Here is a 21197-nt window from a genome sequence, read left to right as displayed (position 1 = left end):
TTTCACCAGTGCAAACTCCTCACCCCGCCCACTCATCTTGCTTTCCTTCCCTTCATGATTTAGCTAAAGCGTTGGCTTCTGTGTCATTTAGAACAAACAAAAACTATAGAAATATGGTTTAAAAGACAGATGCACTGATTTGGGATGGGAAGCAAATGTTGGATGCTGGCTCACTGCGTCCTAAAGGCTTTAATTTACAGCAGAAATAAAAAGGAGTTGTTCAACACATAGCGTGAGGAGTCAGCTTTGAAAACTGATAAGAGGAGAAAAATGCCAGACTCATTTTGAATGTGAACTTAACAACCAGGACCCTTATTTCCCCGTAGCAAGATGATCCCAACTTTCTTAGAATGATTTAAGAATTCCCCTGAGGCACTTTGCCCAGGCCCCTTTGTGGGCCCATTTCAGCAGGCTTTAGAATCCTCCTAACAGGGCTTATCAGAGAAGATTCCAATTTAGAGCAGCAAAAGTTTAGAGTCTGATATCAGCTCTAGCTTTTCTTTTTCCTTTTTTTTTTTTCAAAAGGAGACATGATGTTTTACAGTGTTAACAGTTTTGAAAGGTCCTACATTTCCAGTGAACAGAGCGCTTTTGTGAAAAGCCTTCTGAAAAGCATTATTCAGGCGAAAATGCATCAAAGGGATGTGAGTTAAAAAGAGAAAAGTTTGCCGATGTAGAGATTGGAGGCAGCATGTGCTGACAGGTGCAATTATAACCAAATAATTGAATCTTTTTAGAGAGATCTGTTGTGATAAGGCAATAGTTGTGGACTCACCTTGGAACCCTGTTCATAATTAGATACTCAGGGGTCCGGCTGTGGACGATACAACCAATGGAGGGATCGTGAACTATGTTATATGCAGGACAGAATCACTGTTGTACTTTGTAAAATAGGGCGAAATGGCATGATTTCAGCCCAACGGAACCTAATTAATACAACGGTTGGAGACAAAACTCAGCCTTTTCCCTCAGACTCCCAACAGTCTGTAACAGTTTTCAGCCTCTAAAAATCATAGTCAATCCAAGCTTCTAGATCCTTTGGTGTCAAAAAAACTAAAAAAAATGTCAATTTTTCAAAGCTAAGTAATTGCTTTTATTAGTAACATTAAAAATCTTTGTTGTTTGCTTGAAGAGTTTCTGGGCACTTCTGTTACCTTTGTCTACACTGCACATCTAAGCCAAAGACTGGGATAGGGAATGATCTGGTGTTAATTTCTGAGAATGTTGCACCAAAGTCATGAAAGACAATAAGCTTGTTTCTGGTCTTGAAATATGGGTGTGCAGAGCCTTGGCTCAATGAGAAGTGGACTTGCTGTCCATATTGTCCATGCTGCATGCACACTTGCTCAGGAATCTGAGCTGCAGGTCTTTCTCAGGGTCTCTGTGTGGACACAGAGCTGAGAAGAAGATACAGACTACTGAGATACAACACAAATCATTTCTACTTATCACAGGGCAGAGGGCATCTCTCACGCTCCATTAGTAATTCTGTTAGATATCTTGCTTCAGGCTTTCCTTCTTAAGGAAATAGTGTATTCTGCCATATTGTATGATTTCTTTCTGTCAGATTTATTTCTTTTATCCTCTTCTCCATATAGTTGGATTACCTTGTCATTGCAATGCGATTAAAGGTTCTTAAGGTGGCTGAGAATTATAGGTTTCTGATAATGACACCTTAACTTAAAATCTAGGTGTTAGTTCCTTTTTTATTATAGGGAATTGACTCCTTAATGTCTTTGGATCTTAGTGTTTTCCTTCTTTTTTCCTTTGTAGTTGCCAACTTTTCACTTTTGCTTCTATCTTCATGTTTTTGAATTCCATTAGTACCTAGGTAGATAGAAGACTGTCCTCTGCAGCAGCCTTCTCACAGTACCTGTCCCATAGTAAGCATTCAATATGCATTGGTCACAATAATCACTATTTTAGTTTCTGCTTACCTTGTTTGTTTATGTCACCTTCAGTACTTCCCCACAGTTTGACATCTGGTCTAGTTTTGGAATTATTATTGTCATCTTTTCTGCCTGGATAGGGAGGGGTGCTTTAGTATTTACATTATAGGCTACAATGGAGTTATTCAGATTTATCCATGGTGGGCCACTCAATCCTATTTCCAACACCAGTGCAGACTGCATGGCCTTTCATTAATTTTTTTTTAATGCTTATTTTTGAGAGAGAGAAAGAGAGAGAAATAGAGTGCAAGCTAGGGAGGGGCAGAGAGAGAGGGAGACACAGAATCCAAAACAGGCTCCAGGCTCTGAGCTGTCAGCACAGAGCCAGAAATGGGGCATGAACCCACAGACCACGAGATCATGACCTGAGCTGAAGTCAGATGCCCAACCGACTGAACCATCCAGGTGCCCCTGCATGGCCTTTTAAAAAAACAGGAGCACGTCTATAGGGTCCACTCCCAGCATAGGACTTTTAGATCTTTAACTGAATCAAATGCATGTGAAGAAGTGATTAGCTACCTAGTGAACTATTTTTCACCACCTTTCATTATTCCTCAGTATTATGATGTCTTTTCAGTGGAATTAAATTTGAGCAGCTCAAGATTACATAATCACATTGAGTGTTAGTTTCATGTCCTTGCTGCTTGAAGCCTGCTAGTAGAGCTCCAGAGCATCATCTTTCTTTCTTTTTTTTTTTTTCAACGTTTATTTATTTTTGGGACAGAGAGAGACAGAGCATGAACGGGGGAGGGGCAGAGAGAGAGGGAGACACAGAATCGGAAACAGGCTCCAGGCTCTGAGCCATCAGCCCAGAGCCTGACGCGGGGCTCGAACTCGTGGAGCGCGAGATCGTGACCTGGCTGAAGTCGGACGCTCAACCGACTGCGCCACCCAGGCGCCCCGAGCATCATCTTTCTGACAGCGGGTCTCCACCTTGGCTGTGCCTTCTTAGCACCTTCAGCGCCTTTAGAATAATGCAGATACTCTGGTCTATCCCAGAGAGTCTGACTGAATTGGTTTTAGATAGGACTCATCTTAAGATAGATATTCTTAAAAATTCTCCTCAAGGAATGGAGGGCCACTGGGTGGCAGGAAAAGAGATTCACAACATACTGACTACATTTGCACTTGTGCTAACCAACTTGGTTAAGCTCTCTCCCAACCACGTAAGCTGTGCCCCCTCACCCCTCCCTTCTCATTTACTCCACATCTTCCAGTTGAAACAACAGAGCAGAAAGAGGACAGCTGTTTAAGTTGGAGGAATTTGATTTCAAATCTTGTGTTTTATTGAGACTGTGACCTTGGAAAGATAGTTAAATTTACATGAATTTTAGTTTCCCCATTTATCAAATGGCAATAATAAGTCTTCTTTGTAAGTATAGATAAATTAATATGATACAAGAGCATTTAGTACAGTACCCAACACATAATAGGAGCTCAGAATATGTTAGCTTTCTTTTCTCCCTTCTCTTTTTAATTTCTTTATAGGTCAAATGAAGGGCTCAGATAATATTTGAATTCTCCTTATTCCCTAGAATCCAATGAGTCTGATTCTCTGCCTTAAATAATATGAGTGGAGAGTAACTGCCATCTTTCTTTTCCACAAATCCAGTTCTGTGTAAAAAGAAAGCTATTGGCACACAGCTGACAGGGAATAAATTGGGAATTTCTTTTAGTATCCCATCTACACATTCTCCTTTGGCTACCCTTTCAACCTGACGTATCTGTGAAGTGGCTAGCCAAGGCTGGGGATGTGGTTTGAGTTGTGGGAACAAGATTTTTTGACTGAGTAATGCCATCTGTTTTATATGGGCATCAGTCTTGTACCCTTGACCACCATTCACTTGCTTCAACCATGTAACCACCCAATGTACTTTATACTTATGATAATAGTGGTAGCACCTGGCATTTATATTTTAGCACCTATTGAAAGTGATACACTTCAGAGGAGGCCAGGTGAAGTCAGGAAACATCTTTCAAAGACTACCTGGCTAATTACTTTTTGTCAAGAAAATTAAGTATTGCAGCTTCTCGATCCATTCCCAGAGAGTCATAGGAGAATTCATTCTAATATAGCTGGTATCAGGGAACAGTGTGTGATTCGTGGCAATGACTCAGGAAGGCATCTGCCTTGCTTCACTGTGACACATACTTGCCTTTGCCTGATCATTTGGCTCCAAATGGAAGCTCAGGCAAATGAGAACAGACCTAAGCTTCTATTATTACCTAGTTCAGGCTGCCCAAAGCAGAGGACTGGGAAGGTTTTCCAACGTGCAGGCTCAAGGGAGTTGCCTGTGTAATAGGCAGATAAGTTCTTTATGGGAAAAGTCACTTTGATGATGACAATATAATCCCTCTGCTGTTTTCTGCTGTCCGCAAAGTGTAACATGGCAGGCGGTGCAACTTAAGTGTTAAAAGCAACAGTTTAGAAATCACCACAAGCTGGATTAAAATTTTGGCTTTATCCTTACAGCAAACTTTGTCTGTGAAGGGCCAGCTAGTAAATATTTTAGGCTTCATGGGCCATCTGGTCTCAGTCACAACTACTCAACTCTGCCGTTCTAGTCTAAAGGAGCCACAGACAATACATAAATGAATGGGCATGGCTGTGTTCCAATTAAACTTTATTTACGAAAACAGGGAGTGGGCTAGATTGGCCTGCGACTGTAGGTTGCCCATCCCTGCTCTATAGGCTTTTGCACTAAGAAGTTACTTTAATTCTCTAACTTTCCCTTGAGGGTTAAAAGAGACAGTATTTGTCATAAAACACTTCCCATGTGGTTGGCATATGGCAAGCACTTGAAAATAGTAGTTGCTATCAACTTATTAAAAATATCGTATATCACACAATTTAAGATGCCATGAATTGTGAGGTGTGGCTGGATTTCAGAGATGTTAAAAGGTGATAAAAAGTTTCAGAACTGATGAAATTTGGTAACGGTAATTGATCATAGTAACAAGGTTCTATTTAGGATTTTAAGTCTTGTTCTACCAGTGACAGTTTGGACTTCCTGTATAACATATTTTTATGATGTTTTTCTTGTCAGAGATACATGTCATGAACTCCTGGGACATGTTCCACTACTCGCGGATCCTAAGTTTGCTCAGTTTTCACAAGAAATAGGCCTGGCATCTCTGGGAGCATCAGATGAAGATGTTCAGAAACTAGCCACCGTGAGTTCATTTTCAATGAAAAAAACTGTTCTATTTATATCCATTTGTAAGGTAAACAAAGCTTTAGAGTCATTCATGATGATTACAAGGCAAATATTATGGAGAAGGCATGGTGACTTCAGTGATTACTGTGTTGTGTTCCTTTGATGTACAACGTGTTCTTAGCTTATCAGCCATTAAGATGTTTATATTTTATCCTTCTTGTTCAAGGAGTGGCTAGAGAGTAAATATTTTAGGCTCGCAGCTCATAAGGTCTCTGTCACAACTACTCAGTTAAGTCACTGTGATGCAAAAGTAGCCAGAGGCAGTATGTAAATGAATGAATGGTGGCTGTGTTCCAATAAAACTTTACTTATAAAAGCTGGCAGTGGGGGCGCCTGGGTGGCGCAGTCGGTTAAGCGTCCGACTTCAGCCAGGTCACGATCTCGCAGTCCGTGAGTTCGAGCCCCGCGTCGGGCTCTGGGCTGATGGCTCGGAGCCTGGAGCCTGTTTCCGATTCTGTGTCTCCCTCTCTCTCTGCCCTCGCCCGTTCATGCTCTGTCTCTCTCTGTCCCAAAAATAAATAAACGTTGAAAAAAAAATTAAAAAAAAAATAAAAAAAAAATAAAAAAATAAAAAAAAAATAAAAGCTGGCAGTGGGCCACGTTTGGCTTGTGTGCTGAAATTCGTTGACTTCTGTTCTAGTTCAATGTTTTTTTCCCTAGAAACATTAGGAATACTAAAAGTTATGCATTTATGAAAAAGTAGGGGTTGTACTTGAGGTTATCACTGATTAGTGAATATGGGTGTGGTCAGACACAATTTGAGACAGCCATGAGAAGCTTAGGCTAAACAATTATTATAGGTACAAAACCAGAGAAAGATTTAATAGTTACTATGTTCTCAACAAGGTTTTTTTCTCAAAACAAGCAATATGAGAGGAAAAATGTCATGTTGGTGGCTTCCTTTAAGATGCAAATCTAGCAAGCATATCTACCTTACCTTAACCCCATTTCGAAGAGACCAGGGTAAGAAAGAACAACTTTAGCACACTCACTTACACAGGGCCAGTCCATTTGCCTAAATGAACAAAGCTATCAGAGGAATTAAAAATGGAAGCTTAAGTTGTGTGTATTTGCTATAGATACACATTGATGTCACATCAGGCATGTAGGGATATTCTTCACTCCTACCAGGAAATACATGCTCTAGATTTCTTTTCTTTTCAAAAAAGTTTTTTGTTTTGAAAGAGAGAGAGAGAGAGAGAGAGAGAGAGAGAGAAGCACGTGTGTGTGAGCAAGCACAGGAGGAACAGAGGGAGAAAGAATCTTACATTTTTTTTTTTTAACCTTTATTTATTTTTGAGAGAGAGACACACACAGAGTGCGAGTAGGGGAGGAACAGAGAGAGAGGGAAACACAGAATCCAAGCAGGCTTCAGGCTCTGAGCTGTCAGCACAGAGCCCAACGCAGGGCTTGAACCCACAAATTGTGAGATCATGACCTGAGCCTAAGTTGGACACTTAACCTACTGAGCCACCCAGGCACCCCACGAGAGAATCTTAAGCAGGCTCCACACTGAGCACGGAGCCCGATGCCAGGCTGTTACTCATGACTGTGAGATCATGACCTGAGCTGAAATCAAGAATTGGACGTTTAACTGACCGAGCCATCCAGGCGCCCCTCCTACATTTCTTAAGACAACTGGCCCTTTCAGTTCATCTTTTGTTTCCTAGTTTTCATAGAGATATAAGAAATGAGAAATGTTTTTCTAATAAGAGAAGCAGCAGTGCAAAAGCCATGCTGTTAGTGTCAATGTGGAGATGAATAATTAGTGGGGTCAGTGGGGGCTTCAGTAACCCCATTAGAGCCTATTGCCGAAGGCAGGTCCTCAGTTTTCACTGGCAGCTGCCAGACAGGAGTGCAGGCTTTGTGTTGCCAGTTCTCCAAATTTTTGAGAGAGATTGGAAATCTAGATTTCTAAATGAATTTAAATGATTTTAAGATTTTGGCTCATAAAAAACATTGTGAGCTGAGGAAAATATATTTGTAGACAGAATCAGGATCTTAACTTCCAATTTGCAACCTCTGCCCTAGGGAATGTATCTCATGTATATTGGCTATCTATTACTGCATAATAAATAACTCCAAAACTTAGTGGCTTGAAACAGCGAACATTTGTCATCTCATAGTTGGTGTTTGGGAATTCAGGAGCATCTTAGCCGAGTGGTTCTGGCTCAAGGACGCTCCTGTGGTTGCTGTCAAGATGTGGGCTGGGGCTGCAGTTATGTGAAGATTTGGGAATCTTCTGCCAAGAGAGTTCACTCATGTGGCTATTGGCAAGTCACTTTCTCTAGAGCAAGTAATGGGGGAGGGGGAGGAGGAGAAAGAGAGAGATCGATGTGGGGAGGAAGTTGTAATGACTTCTCTGACTTGATCACATGTTGCTCATGGCAGCCATATTATGTTCATTAGAAGGGACTCACTCCAGCCCACGTTGAAGGGGAAGGAGATTAGTCTCCACCTTTGGAAGAAAGGAGTGTCAGAGTGTTTGTAGACATGTTTTAAAACCACCACACCGCTGAGTTCTGTTATTTAATTCTCAAACCTTGGCTCTGTCTTTAAACTCCACGTTTTAGAACTTTTTCCGTGCCTGGAAGATTTCCCTTGAAATTTTCCTGGTTTCAGCCTTTAACCCCCTATAACTTGTACTCTTCATCAGGGATGAATGTACTGCTTATTTGTCTGACTCTGAACAATCACAAATTGGGATTCAACTCTGCCAGGCTCTGTGTGTGTCCAAAGAGAGGACGTGAAGGAATAAGGTAGGGCTGCATGGATGTGAATGTAGGTAGATCCTAGTGAGTGATCTTATTTCTTTTTTAAAAGCAGTAACAAAAAAGTAGGTTTGTTGGCTTTTATTTTTACACTCCATAAAGTGATAATTAATTAAGTCCATCGTTCAAACTAACATTCACCAAGAATATACATGGTCCTCACGTTTGGGAAATTTGTAGCCTGTATAGGTAAAACTAAGATTTTTCAGAGGAGAGAAAGTTTGTACTGGGTCCCGAAAGATGAAAAAGTCAGCCAAGTTGCAAAGGGGGAAAGGGGGGGACCTGAGGGACAGTTTCAGCCAGAATAAGAAATCTCTCTGATTTGGGGACCCAGCAGGGAATGCCTGCTCACCAGATTGCAGGGCCATGCTGAAAACAAGGATTGCCTTTTGTATTAGATATCTATCACTACTGTTAACAAATTACATATGACTTAAAACAACACAAATTTGTTATCTTACAGTTTCATTAAGCTTAGAAGTTTGACACAATTCTCATTGAGCTAAAATTAAAGTGTTGGGATGCCTGGGTGGCTCAGGTGGTTAGGCGACCAACTCTTGATTTTGGCTCAGCTCATGATCTCACGGTTCATGGGATCAAGCCCTGTGTTGGCTGACAGCACAGAGCCTGCTTGGGATTCTCTCTCTTTCCCTCTCTCTGCCCCTCCCCCATGCTTTTGCTTGCTCTCTCAAAAAATAAGTAAACATTAAAGAAAATAAAATTAAGGTGTCAACAGGGCTGTGCTCTGGAGGCCCCAGGGGAGAATCTGTTTCTTTGCTTTTTCGAGTATCTAGAGGTTGCTTGCATTCCTTGGCTCATGGACCTCTTCCTTTGTCTTCAAAGCCAGCAACGTTGCAACTCTCTGATCTCTCTGCCATTGCCACATCTCTCTTCACTGACTGAAGCTGGGAAAGGTGTTTTGTTTTTAAGGACTTATGTGATTAGATTGGGCCCTGCTGGATAATTCACAATAATGTCACCATTTCATGGTCCATATTCTTAATGATATCTGCAAATGTAATACTTTCTAGGGATTAGGGCAGGACATCTTTGGGGGGAGCATTATTTTTTGTTTCTATACTTAATTTGCAAGGAAAAAAATGAATACTTGAATACTTGTATCTTGAAACCTATTATACTAGGACCAGTAAATTTATAGGATGAATATGTTTTCTTTTGGAACTTACATTCCTTAGCATGATTCTAATACCCTTGGCTATGATTGCCTTAGGTCCAACAGCTAAAAATGCTTCCGTCTGTTAGAGATCATTGGGTCATTAATCATGTTTCTCTCTCTCATTTTTTTCATTGCCTTTTTCCTGGAATATACATGTACTTCTGCAAAAGCCAATCAATGGTTAGTCTTTAAATGGCTAAAGAATCCTAGGTACCATGAGGTAGGAATAAGAAAAAGACAAAAAGGTATACTTGCATCAAGGAGCTTTTGACCTTTCATCCACAAAAGTATGAAAATCCAGAGTCAGTGTGAGCTTTTATTAATATATGTGAGAAGGTATGCAGAAGAAGTGGATTTAAGGTGAAGCTTCCAAATGCGTTTGAGTTCTGAATTCAGTGGTGGAGACTGGGGTTCAGAACTGGGAGCAGAGGCCAGCAGTTTCATTTCTTCTTCTTTTCAAAAAACATTTTTATTTAAATCCAAGTGAGTTGACATGTAGTGTAGTAATGGTTTCATGAGTAGAATTTAGTGATTCATCACTTATATACAACACCCAGTGCTCATCACAAGTGCCCTCCTTAGTGCCCATCAGCCATCTAGCCCATACCCCCTACCTCCCCTCTAGCAACCCTCAGTTTATTCTCTGTATTTAAGAGTCTCTTATGATTTGCCTCCCTTTCTGTTTTTATTTTTCTTTCCCTTCCCCTATGTCCATCTGTTGTGTTTCTTAAATTTCACATAAGACAGGTTCATTTCTATGTAGGAAGTAGCTGGTGACAGGTTAAGGAGGATCAAGTGTCCCCCAAGGGAGCCAAGAATCCTGCCTGGAGTCTTGCAGTAGCTTTGACAGTTAAAAACAAAACAAAACAAAACAGAACAAAACAAAACAGAACAAAACAAAACAAAACAAAACAAAACAAAACAAAACCCAAGAGAGTAAAACTTGCAAAAGACTTTAACACAAAGATTTTGAACCTCTTCTAAATGCAGTGGAGAGTTGGTGGGGTGGGGGGAGTGGAGGGGGGAACTCACCATGGTTTTGTCTGATCTACTCATTTCTCTTTTTCTCATATTGCATGTGCCCCCACCCCAGCTCCCTTTGATTTCCTGCCTCTCACAAGCCTTGTGATTCCAGTTCCTTCCAGCTTTATAGACTCTACCCCTCTACTCTGAAAAGTGTTTCGCAGGGGCACTCAGTTGGTTGAACATCTGACCCTTGATCTTGGCTCAGGTCATGATTTCTCCATTCGTGAGATCGAGCCCCATGTCAGGCTCTGCACTGACAGTGTGGATCCTACTTGGGATTTGCTCTCTCCCCCTCTCTCTCTGCCCCTCCCCCCTCAAAATAAATAAATATAAACATTTAAGAAAAAAGAAAAGAAAAGTGTTTCGCAGACCAAAGAGAAATTTGGAAAGCTTTTCCTGCATGCTGTGGGGAGTATGGGGGAGAGACTCACAGTGTGAGGAGGCTAGGGAGGGAGATTTTCCCTGAAATGCTCCTAAAACTGTTGTTGACTTTAGAAACCATAACGCATCTCTCAGTCAGAAACAAAGTGAATGGGAAACTGCTGGAAGTTGGTTTTGAAAGAAAGAACAGATTCTGGCCAGGCCATTTCAAAGTAAACCTTTGAATACATAACCTATTGGATAACGTGCATATTAATGACTCTCAAGCCATATACTGTAGCTAAAAGCCCAATTTAATGACCCAGTTGCAAAGACTAAGAGATTAAGGGCTGACTACGGCCTCACTGGGAGGTGTAAAAAGTCCAGTGGTAGGGGGAATAGTGTTGGTTGGGAGGCCTCTTAACTGTCCAGATGAGAAATGGACATGTTATTAGCTGATTTCCTCAAAGTTGTTCCCATTAAGTCCCCTGAAGATGTACTGGAGTAAAATGAGAGATGAGATGTACCAAAGGAGAAAAATCCATAGAGAGGACAAATGGAAAACCACAGAAATCACTATTTATGCAGCACAATGAGACAAGCCATATTATTCTTTTACTCTAGGTGAGATTTATATTATTAATGACTCTGTTTATATAGTGCCTGCTTTTCCTTGTTTAGTGAATTTAAGCACTTAGGAAATAGGGAGTAAAAGCAGACACTTAATAACTTTCTGTGATGTGCTGTCAACAAATCCATCCAAGGAAGAAAACAACGTCCAGTAGGACTAATTGGCCACCACTAAATTCTGTTTCATCCAAAGCTGCTTTTGAACTTCTGGGTCTGATTTCAGAGGGACCAGGCTATTTGCCTATAGCGATATTGCTTCTTCTTGCTATATTTCTACATGATATTTATTTTGACATTTTAATAATGCTTAGCTTTGAGAATGAAGCTATCTCTGCTGTTTATGTAGCCAGTGGTTTCTATGCTCTGAGAACCATTTAAATGAAACTCTTTTGTATCTGAAGAAATTGATGATGATGCTTGGTAAATGTATTTCAAATGCATTGTTATACATGTAAATAATTTGCCCTCTGGTGGATAATGAATAAGGCCACTGGTTTTGGCAGCTGCACTCTTTTTATACTCATCATAGCTGTCCGGGGTCTGTGCATGATAGATATGCAAAAATATTCCCAGTAAGGGCTGCTTGGAGTGTGCTATGATTTTGAGACGAGCCATTTCCCACCGTAGTGCTGGCTTAAGTGGATTTAATAGATTAGTGTCTTCTTTAAGGGTTGTAAACTTAAATGCCTTCAGGGGCCAGATAGGTAGCAAACATGTGTGAAACAGCCTGATATACGATAATAAGGAGTGTAGGAGCCTGTGGAGAACTGGAGAATGCACATTACATCTAAAGGCCTTCATATCCAGAAATTAAAATAAAACAAAATGTTCTTTGGCTACAAACCATGTCTGCAAGCTGAAACAGAACGAGGCTCTCAGTCCCCAGCCCTTGTATCTGAGGTTAGAGTACATGTTAGACCTATCATCATTTTTGAGGGACCAACCCATGCTTGGTTCATCTCTTGTCATAGTGGATGTTCTTAATTACCGTTTGCTGACTATTTTTCCTAAGAAAATAGTGTTCTCTAGAGGGAAGTATCCTATCACTGTTGAGAGATGACTGGTTTTGAATTAAACTGCAAACAGTTACAAGCATGATTGCCATGCATGTGGGCTGAGCACATGTCAAAAGTTTATTTAACTAATTAATGAGGGAAAAGCAGGATGATAAATGCAGCTCAAGGAAGAATTTGCGAGACTGAGACCATATCGTCCCTGAAAGAAAGAACCTGGAATAAGGTGCAAAGTCGTTTGTGTTCTATGGGCAAAAACTACATAACCTTGAGGTTGTCTTTTCTCCCAGGCAGAAATCATTTGCGTGTCTAGTGGACAAAAATAACTTGCGATTTATCTATCTTCACAAGTTACCATCTAACTTCACAACGTCTGGGCCCTAATGAGTAGTAAATAGGAAGTCGGGAAAGCTTATGTTCCCTAGATTAATGCTGCTCAAACCATAATGTATATAAAATAAGTTAGGGATGTTGTTAAAAGGCAGATTCTGGTCAGGTAGGTCCAGCATGGGGCCTGAGATCTGGCATTGTTTTGTTTGTTTGTTTTTGTTTCTTAAAAATTTTTTAAGTTTATTTATTTATTTTGAGAGAGACAGAGACAATGTGAGCAGGGGAGGGACAGAGAGAGAGGGAAATTGAGAGAGAGAATCCCAAGCAGGGATTCAATGACACAGGGCTCAAACTCAGGAAACTGGGAGTTCATGACTTGAGCCAAAACCAAGAGTTGGACACTCAACCAACTGAGCCACTCAGGTGCCCCAAGATCTGGCATTTCTAACAAGATCCCAGGTAATGCTGATGCTGTTAGTCAAAGAGGGTCAGTTGACCTGATAGGCCCGTGGGCCTATTAGACAATGCTTGAATGTTTCATTCAAAAGACACATGGTAATCTTCTAGTCTTATTTCCATATTTTGATACTTTTTTTCTACAAGCTGGATTCATAGAGTATTGGGAGATTAATATTGTGTAATATGAGATGAGTTTATTTAGGACTTAGTCTGGGCCTGAAAATGAATGCTTGCATCTATGAGCGCCATGTCATTGGTTCTGTTTTGAGTGTCTACTCTTAAACTCCCCTGCTGCTTGCTCTTTGACCACATGACTTATATTATCCAATTTTATGGGAATGCATAAACAGAAACTTGCTGATTAAGTGGATTTAGGAATCAGTCCTAGAAAAATATCGATTTCGCTTCCTTCCCAATGTTGGGAAATGTAAAGGGGTGCCTTTCACCAAATGGTGCTTCCCATCTACGGTTTGTCCCATCATGCAGATGGTTTCTGTTCAGTCTATTCATTTCTCACATCATGGAGGCATTTGCAACAGACAAAGCTGTGCACCATTTGTAAGAGAAAGCAATCCGTATGAATACACCTCAGATGTTTCCAAGCAGAATAAATTGGCCTCTGGCCTAGTTGGAATTTTCTCTCTATAGAGAGTTTTAGGTCATCCATTCAGTTCTGTTGACCCTGACACATACTTACCTTCACTTCATGATTGAGGGTTTCTGTCACTGGGTCTTGGGAAAGCTGATGAGAGAAGAGTCTTGGCCAATGGTAATAAAAGAATAAGCACTCTTTCCCAGAATATGTTCCCAGAACATTAGTCTCATGAAATGTTATGGGTTCTAGAAAAGAAGGGATCTATGGGCAAATATATTTGGGAAACATTGAGTTAAAAAAGAAAACAGCTTTGTTTTTTAAAGTACTGAGATTTTTCAGGGACTCTAATGTGATAATGTGTAGGGTGAATCTCCACAGGCGATAAAAAACTTATTTCTCCAAACTTACCATGTTTTCCCTGTTTTAAGATGCCATTGATTGTAAAATATACTCTTAATTCAATAGCTTGTTCTAAAGGGGAAAAAAGATTTAGTTAGCAAAATTTTTGATATTGTTTGTAAGATAATGTTAAAATGTAAAAACAGTGAACTTAAGAATTAAGAAAGTACATTATATGATTGCAGAAGTCTCTTTTTATGGAACACGTGTTAGCATCCTATGCTATTAATATTCCAAGGAACACAGTTTAGGAGATACAAATCTAGAATGATTTTTGAAAGGGGAGAATTCATTGTGAATAGAGACCCGATCACCAGCTTAACTTTTTTTCTACAAAAGGATTGTCAGGAAATTAGTAATATAAGGTTCTGTTTGTATTTTATCAAAACAAATAATTTATTGGTTCCAAGTAAAAGAGTTTGCATTGATTGGGGCTTTTGATGGTCATGAATCAAGTGTGCTTGAATTTCTAGTTATAACCAGGACTTTCTCATGCTGAGAAGAGTAATGAAATGTAGTCAGTCTTAAACTAATAATCGACTATAATTCACACTAGAAATGTAATTGTAAAGGTAACCTTAGTTTATGAATTGCTAATTAATATTTTCCTGCCTGTGGGAGGACATTAGCTTGTTTCCCGGTCTCACATCTTTGTCTACCTGGCTCAGAGTGGGGAACTTATGTATGCTTTTTTTTTTTTTTTAGTTTTTTTTTTTACGTTTATTTATTTTTGATACAGAGAGAGACAGAGCATGAATGGGGGAGGGTCAGAGAGAGAGGGAGACACAGAATCTGAAACAGGCTCCAGGCTCTGAGCGATCAGCACAGAGCCCGACGCGGGGCTTGAACTCACGACTGCGAGATCATGACCTGAGCCGAAGTCGGACGCCCAACCGACTGAGCTACCCAGGCACCCCTTATGTATGCTTTTAAAAGACTTACGCCCAGCTCTAGTTCTTTCTGAAGATGGATGACATTAAAAATGACCATTTTAGTATCTCTACAGAAAGCTTGCAATAAGCCCCAGGCTTATTTATTCCATGTGGAGTCTTTGAACTAGTTCAGCTGTTTGGATCATTTGGTACAAAGCTGACAAAAAGCTGGAAGGAATGCACTTTTATACATTCTTAATTGAGATGTTTGGGCAGATGACCAGTGTGTGTATTATTTCTGAGTAACTTAATTAAAAGTTAATAGTATCTATTCCAACTCATTACTTTCACTTTTATGTCTTCTGTGCATATAGAAAAATTGTAGAACCTACAAGGTGCTATATTTCTTCAGCTAGCCCCATAGAAGCTTAACTTTTTCAGTGTTTTCCCTTTGTGTTTTTTTTGCCTGGGTGCTCTAAGACCACACTTCCTTCTGACTATCTCTCTTCTGAGAACTTTGATATCAGAGCTAAGGCTATTTTCTCTCTCTGTTTGTGTATGTTTCACTTATGACATTGCCATTATGAGGTGCCTTGCCAGCTATGGTGAGAACACCACGGTTATTTGGAATTAAAAAAGTGAGCTGTACATTGCCCACTATGGTTAGAAACAAATCCATTTGTAACCCAGAATAGTTGTGTATTTTTGCAACTCAAATCTTTCTCCGTCATTTAAAATTGTATCCTAGGGGCTTCAGAGAGCCATCGTGTAACTGCAGACGAGGGAAAAAAAGCTCAACAACCTACTTTAGATATTTGGAGACTCGTAAAAATAGAGCTGCTTTGGTAGCTATTCGTTCTGTGCTGCGAATGAGCTCTGTGCCCACTTAATTTTATTCATGCAGGAGCACCTCAGGCCCGCCGCTGGAGTCCCTCAGCACTTGATGAAGTTGCTTTTGGGGTGTCTGGTGGGCAGTATGCGGTGTGGTGTGATGTGCTGGAAAGGGCCTAAACCCGAAGCTGGTCCAGTGGGCTTGAGTTCCAGCTTTCTTCACTTTCCCCAGCTTGCCTGAGATATGATTGACATATGTTGTGGCAGTTTAAGGTGGACAATGCACTGATTTGATATATTCATATATTGTGGTCTGATCAGTTAGCTAATACCTGCAACGTGTCACAGAATCACCATTTCTTTTTTGTGAAGATGTAGTCTCTTAGTGACTTTCAAGTATATAATACAGTATTATTAACTCTAATCATCATGCTGCACATTAAGATCCCCAGAAGTTATTCATCTTACAAACTGGCCGTTTGTACCCTTTGACAAATACCTCCCCATATCCCTCACTCCCTAGCTCCTGGTAACCACCAATCTAGTCTCTGTTCCTAAGAGTTTGGCTTTTCTATATTCCACATATAAGTGAGATCGTACAGTATTTGTCTTTCTATGTCTGACTTATTTCACTTAGCATAATGCCCTCCAGGTCCATCCATTTTGTTGCAAATGGAAGAATTTCCTTTTTCCTCAGGGCTGCATTGAATGAATACCACATCTCTATGCATTCGTCCATTGATGGACACTTACATTGTTTCTGTATCTTGGCTATTTTGGATAATAATACAGTAAACATGGGAGTGTAGATATCTTTTTAATATTCTGTTTGCATTCCTTTTGAATATATATTCAGAAGTGGGATTGCTAAATCATATGGCAGCTCTATTTTTAACTTTTTGAGGAAGTTTTCCATACTATTTTCCATAGTGGCTACACCAATTTACATTCCTTCTAACAGGGCAAAAGTGTTCCCTTGTCTTCACATCCTTGCCAGCATTTATCTCTTCTCTTTTTTATATGAGTACCAGCTTTGTTACTTCCTAAACTTGTATTCTGAGACAAATCGCATTAACATTTTGGGCCTCAAATGTCTTCTTTAAAACTGGGAGATTCTCCTCCCACCTGATGCTGAACGAGGAGCAAATTAAAGGAAATACTTCCGTGATGTGTGGCTTGTCATTATCTACCTCATACTCAGGTATGGTAGTACTCGATCTCACCATTACCCAACAAATCCTAACTGCAGCCAAGGTTCTATATTATTGATTTAATAATTTTAGAGTCATTTAAAGACCCTAAATCATCTAGCTCTTCATCTAGAGATAACTTCTTCCTGTGATTCAAAAGCCCTGACATTGAGCCCTTCTTACTTTTTCTTCTCAAAGTAAGCTAGTGTGCATTCATCAAGCACGGAAGATTTCTGCAGTCATTTTCACTTCCATAAAGATGTACAAGAGAAGGAGTTTTCTGGTTTAACTACAATGGAGTAGGCTCTCAAAATCTTAGACTTGTATTAACAGAAATGTCTATGGTATAATTCCATTTCTAGCAAAAGCAGGGAGAAGATGGTTGGAATTTTTTTTTTTTTATGAGCTAGAATAGCAGAGGTAATATTATATCAAACTATAGGAATTTAATTACCCCATTCCACAAATGTAGTTTTCAAATAAAGGAGTCAAAAGGATTTTCAAAGCTATTCTTCTGAACTGTGATATAAAAACCCAGAACACATTTAGTAGATGTAAAATGTATTGCTGTACATTATGAGCCACCACGATGAATGGAAGCACAATGAGAAACACGACACGAGACTGAACACACGGTGATTAAACATCTCTTTGCTCCCCTCTTAGAAATATTGTAATTTGCTTAGAGTTTTATATGCTTGTCACTGTAAGGATGGGCATTTCTGGAATATTTCTGATGAGTGGACTTCATAGTGGGAAGAGGTTTCCCAGAAAATGGAAATGCTGTCATTTGAGGGCTTAAATCCACACTGGATGTAAGTAAGAAATGCTGGGAGGGTGGGGAGGAATAAATCACCCAGGGGCCTCATCATTTTTCAGGGTCTGCCGGTCTGTCCTTTATAGTGTCCATAAACAACCATTCTCTCTGAAAGGAAGGGAGGGTGGATGCAGGGTGACTTGGGGACTCTGTTATTGAAAAGTCTTTACCAAAACTCTTTGTTTCTCCTCCTTGTTACACAACTGACATATAGTCATTGTATAAAATTTTTTAAAAAAATGGATAAGTAAGGAAAAGAATATAAAGATCATTTGTAATATCAGACCAGTGATAACCACTATTAACACTTAGTATAAAGCCTTCTTGTTTTTCCAAAGTCATTTTGGCATGTAAGTAAGAGCTTGGTAAAGGGAGTCTTGGCTTTGGAAAAGGAGCAATGAGTTGTTCACCCATTTATCAAACACTTGTGCTGTCAGGAGAGACTGTATCTTTTACATCTACACAAGAAAGAATAAATTGGAATTGCTCTGGAGATACAGGGCTTATGACTTTTCACCCAGGTACACTGCAAAGTGGTCCAGTGAACATCATATGTAGCTAATGAGTTTCGTTTGCTTTTCCTTTTTCTTTCATTTTGGAGAAAAAAGTTAGCAGATGCCACTTTTTTTTTTAAATTAAAAATTGGTTTCCGTACCTATTTTAATTTTCTATTTTCTAATTTTGCAATAACTTGTCGTTATTGGTGAGTACTACTTTTATCTAATTGATATCCACCCCTCCTGTTGTTCTCTTTCTGGGTAAAGTCATAAGTATCCTTCCCCATAGCACTTGACCTGATTCTTTATTAAAAAAATTTTTTTATTTTAGGGGCGCCTGGGTGGCTCAGTCGGTTGAGCGTCCGACTTCGGCTCAGGTCATGATCTCATGGTCCGTGAGTTTGAGCCCCGCGTCGGGCTCTGTGCTGACAGCACAGAGCCTGGAGCCTGTTTCAGATTCTGTGTCTCCCTCTCTCTCTCTGACCCTCCCCCACTCATGCTCTGTCTCTCTCTGTCTCAAAAATAAATAAATGTTAAAAAAAATTAAAAAAAAATTTTTATTTTAATGTTTATTTATTTTTGAGAGACAGAGACAGAGCACGAGTGGGGGAGGGGCAGAGAGAGAGGGTGACACAGAATCTGAAGCAGGCTCCAGGCTCTGAGCTGTCAGCACAGAGCCCAATATGGGGCTCGAACCCACAAACTGAGAGATCATGACCTGAGCTGCAGTCAGATGCTTAACTGACCGAGCCACCCAGGCACCCCTCTTCATCTTTAAAATGAGAATAATGATAATACCATTGAGTCTTGCAGAGCTATTGTGGACTAATGAGATAATGCATTGTAAACCTGCTTAGTACAGTGCTAAGTGTTCGATAAAAGCTAGCTAGTGTATTTGACGTGACTGTACTCTTAGCTGTCAAGGTGGCCACATCAGTAAGACTCAAGGGCAGGGAAGGCCCCTGTGTGACCTTGGGTAATTTTCTTTCAACAATTCAGTTTTCCCTTCTGAAATGCAGACTATGCAGTTTATATTACAAAGGGGTTTAGACAGAGATAGCATGCTACTTTGCAATGTGAAGTGTTTTAACCATAAATAATAAAGGTATGGCCTCCCCTAAAAGATGTCAAGCTTCTCCCTGGGGATGGAGGAGACCTCCCTAGAGTTAATAGCACACCTCCCCTGAGTGAACACAGGGAGAGGCAAGTTGCAGGAAACAGCTTTGGAAAACAAATGAATAAATATTGTTTGTGCTGGTGAGAGCGCATGAAATATGAATTCCTGACTAAACTTTGCAAGCAGATTAGGAGTGATGCTGTTCATTGATACATGCAGCACTCCCTTAATAACTAAAGAAAGCAATAAATTTGGGGTTTCACATCTCGGCTGCTCTTCCTCCTTATGAGTTCAAGTTTCTGAGAATTCAAGCCAGGTGTGTGGAGTTTGGCTGTAAGCTGGCTGTATTAACATAAGAGTATGCAAAGAAGCTATTGGAAGAGTTCCAAAAGATGTTGTTTGCTCCAGTTTTGATGCGTTTTGGATGTGTCTCTGTTTGTACACAGGGGTCCTATGTTGGTGTCTAACTAGCAAGGTTTAAAAGTTCTCTGTAGTAACACATGGGGAGATACCGTAAATTGGCATACTTTAGAAACATTTAGATGTTCGGTGCTCACAAAAACGTTTTTGGGGCTGTTCACCCTTTCCTCTCTTAACACTAATGAAGAAGACTTAGCTCTTCCAAGATAAAAACCAAAGCTATAATTGGTGAGAAAAGGGGCATTGGATTCTGCTTCCTTGTGAGGGTGTTTTATCAAAGGCGTGAACTTGCTGTGTCCCTGCTAAATATCTTCTCCACAACTCTGATAGAATCAATTGTGACCCACTCATTTGTTTATTGGTAAACATTTACTGAACATCTTTTATATGTTCAGGCAGTGGGAATTCAACTGTGAAGCTGGTAGACAGGATCCTGCTTCTTGGGGACTATTTCTAGTGAGGGGTACACATAAGTGAATAGGGATTTAAATATAACTTGGTAAACGCAAAGTTAGGGAAAGGAGGGCACTTAGGTCAGGTTCAGGATGATCAGAGGTGATTTGGGTGAGGTGGGGAGACTTTTCCCGGCAGTCAGATTGTTAATTTTTTTATTTGCTGTTACATATGCTTACTGATAGAATAGGCGTTAATACTTTAGGAAACTTTTGCATCTCAGTAGATTGTTTGCATATCAGAAAGCTCCTTTGATTGAGTTTCAGGAACTGTTGACCTGTAATTAAGCTCATAATCACCTATGCGGAAGGTAATTTCTCTGTAGAAATGACTCTGTAGAATCAGAGGCCTGAGATGGGATGAGTCAGCCATGAAGATATCTGTGATCTTAATCGCCTCAGAACAGAGAACCTTCATCTGAGTTACAGCTTTTGCTGTAATTGCTTGAGCATTTGATGTGTGCTTCTTCATTTGGGTCCCATGATGGCACTTCAAGGTAGGTGAGACTCATATTATCATCCCCTAACAAAGTCTCCAGTGTCCACAGAGTGCCGATTACACAATTGGTGCTCAATAGAAATTTGGTGAGGAAAGGAATCCCCATTATATAGATGAATACAGGGAGATTCAGACAAGTGAAATGACTTATCCAAGACCATACAGTAAAATAGTGGGAGGGACTGAACTATTAGATTTTCTCGGTCCTAATCTAGTACACCAGACCATTTCTCAGGAGTTTAGGATGTCAGAGCAAAGAGTGACCAGGTGAAGCAGGAGAGATATGCACTCAGTGTCCTGGAAGCAAATTATTGTCACAGATGCAGGATTCAGGCTAATGTCTGAACCTGGGGGAGGTTTCAGGCTAATGTCTGAACCTGGGGGAGGTGGAGTTATACACACACACACATATACACACATATACATACATACATACATATGTGTGTGACATCTTACACCTTGCTTAAATTAAAAAAAAAAGTGCATTAACACATGAACATCCAGATTCCTAGCTTCTCTTAAAAAGACCAGTGTCTCTGGGAGTCAGACTGCCTTTACCTAAGGAGACAATTGGC

At 40.2% G+C, this 21197-nt stretch overlaps 1 protein-coding gene across 1 annotated transcript in view; it reads left to right on the top strand.

Moving 5' to 3' along the window:
* The window catches only part of TPH2 (tryptophan hydroxylase 2), a 107666-nt gene that overhangs the window by 61366 nt on the left and 25103 nt on the right, over positions 1 to 21197 (top strand). The window contains exon 8 of the mRNA XM_040491411.1: positions 4997 to 5123. Within this exon, the coding sequence (XP_040347345.1) occupies positions 4997 to 5123 (127 nt within the window). The remainder of the gene's footprint in view (positions 1 to 4996; positions 5124 to 21197) is intronic.

The sequence above is a fragment of the Herpailurus yagouaroundi genome, unplaced genomic scaffold (genome assembly GCF_014898765.1).
Source record: "Herpailurus yagouaroundi ecotype Mexico unplaced genomic scaffold, PumYag 182, whole genome shotgun sequence".
NCBI lineage: Eukaryota > Metazoa > Chordata > Mammalia > Carnivora > Felidae > Herpailurus > Herpailurus yagouaroundi.
This window is presented reverse-complemented; position numbering and strand designations above follow the sequence as displayed.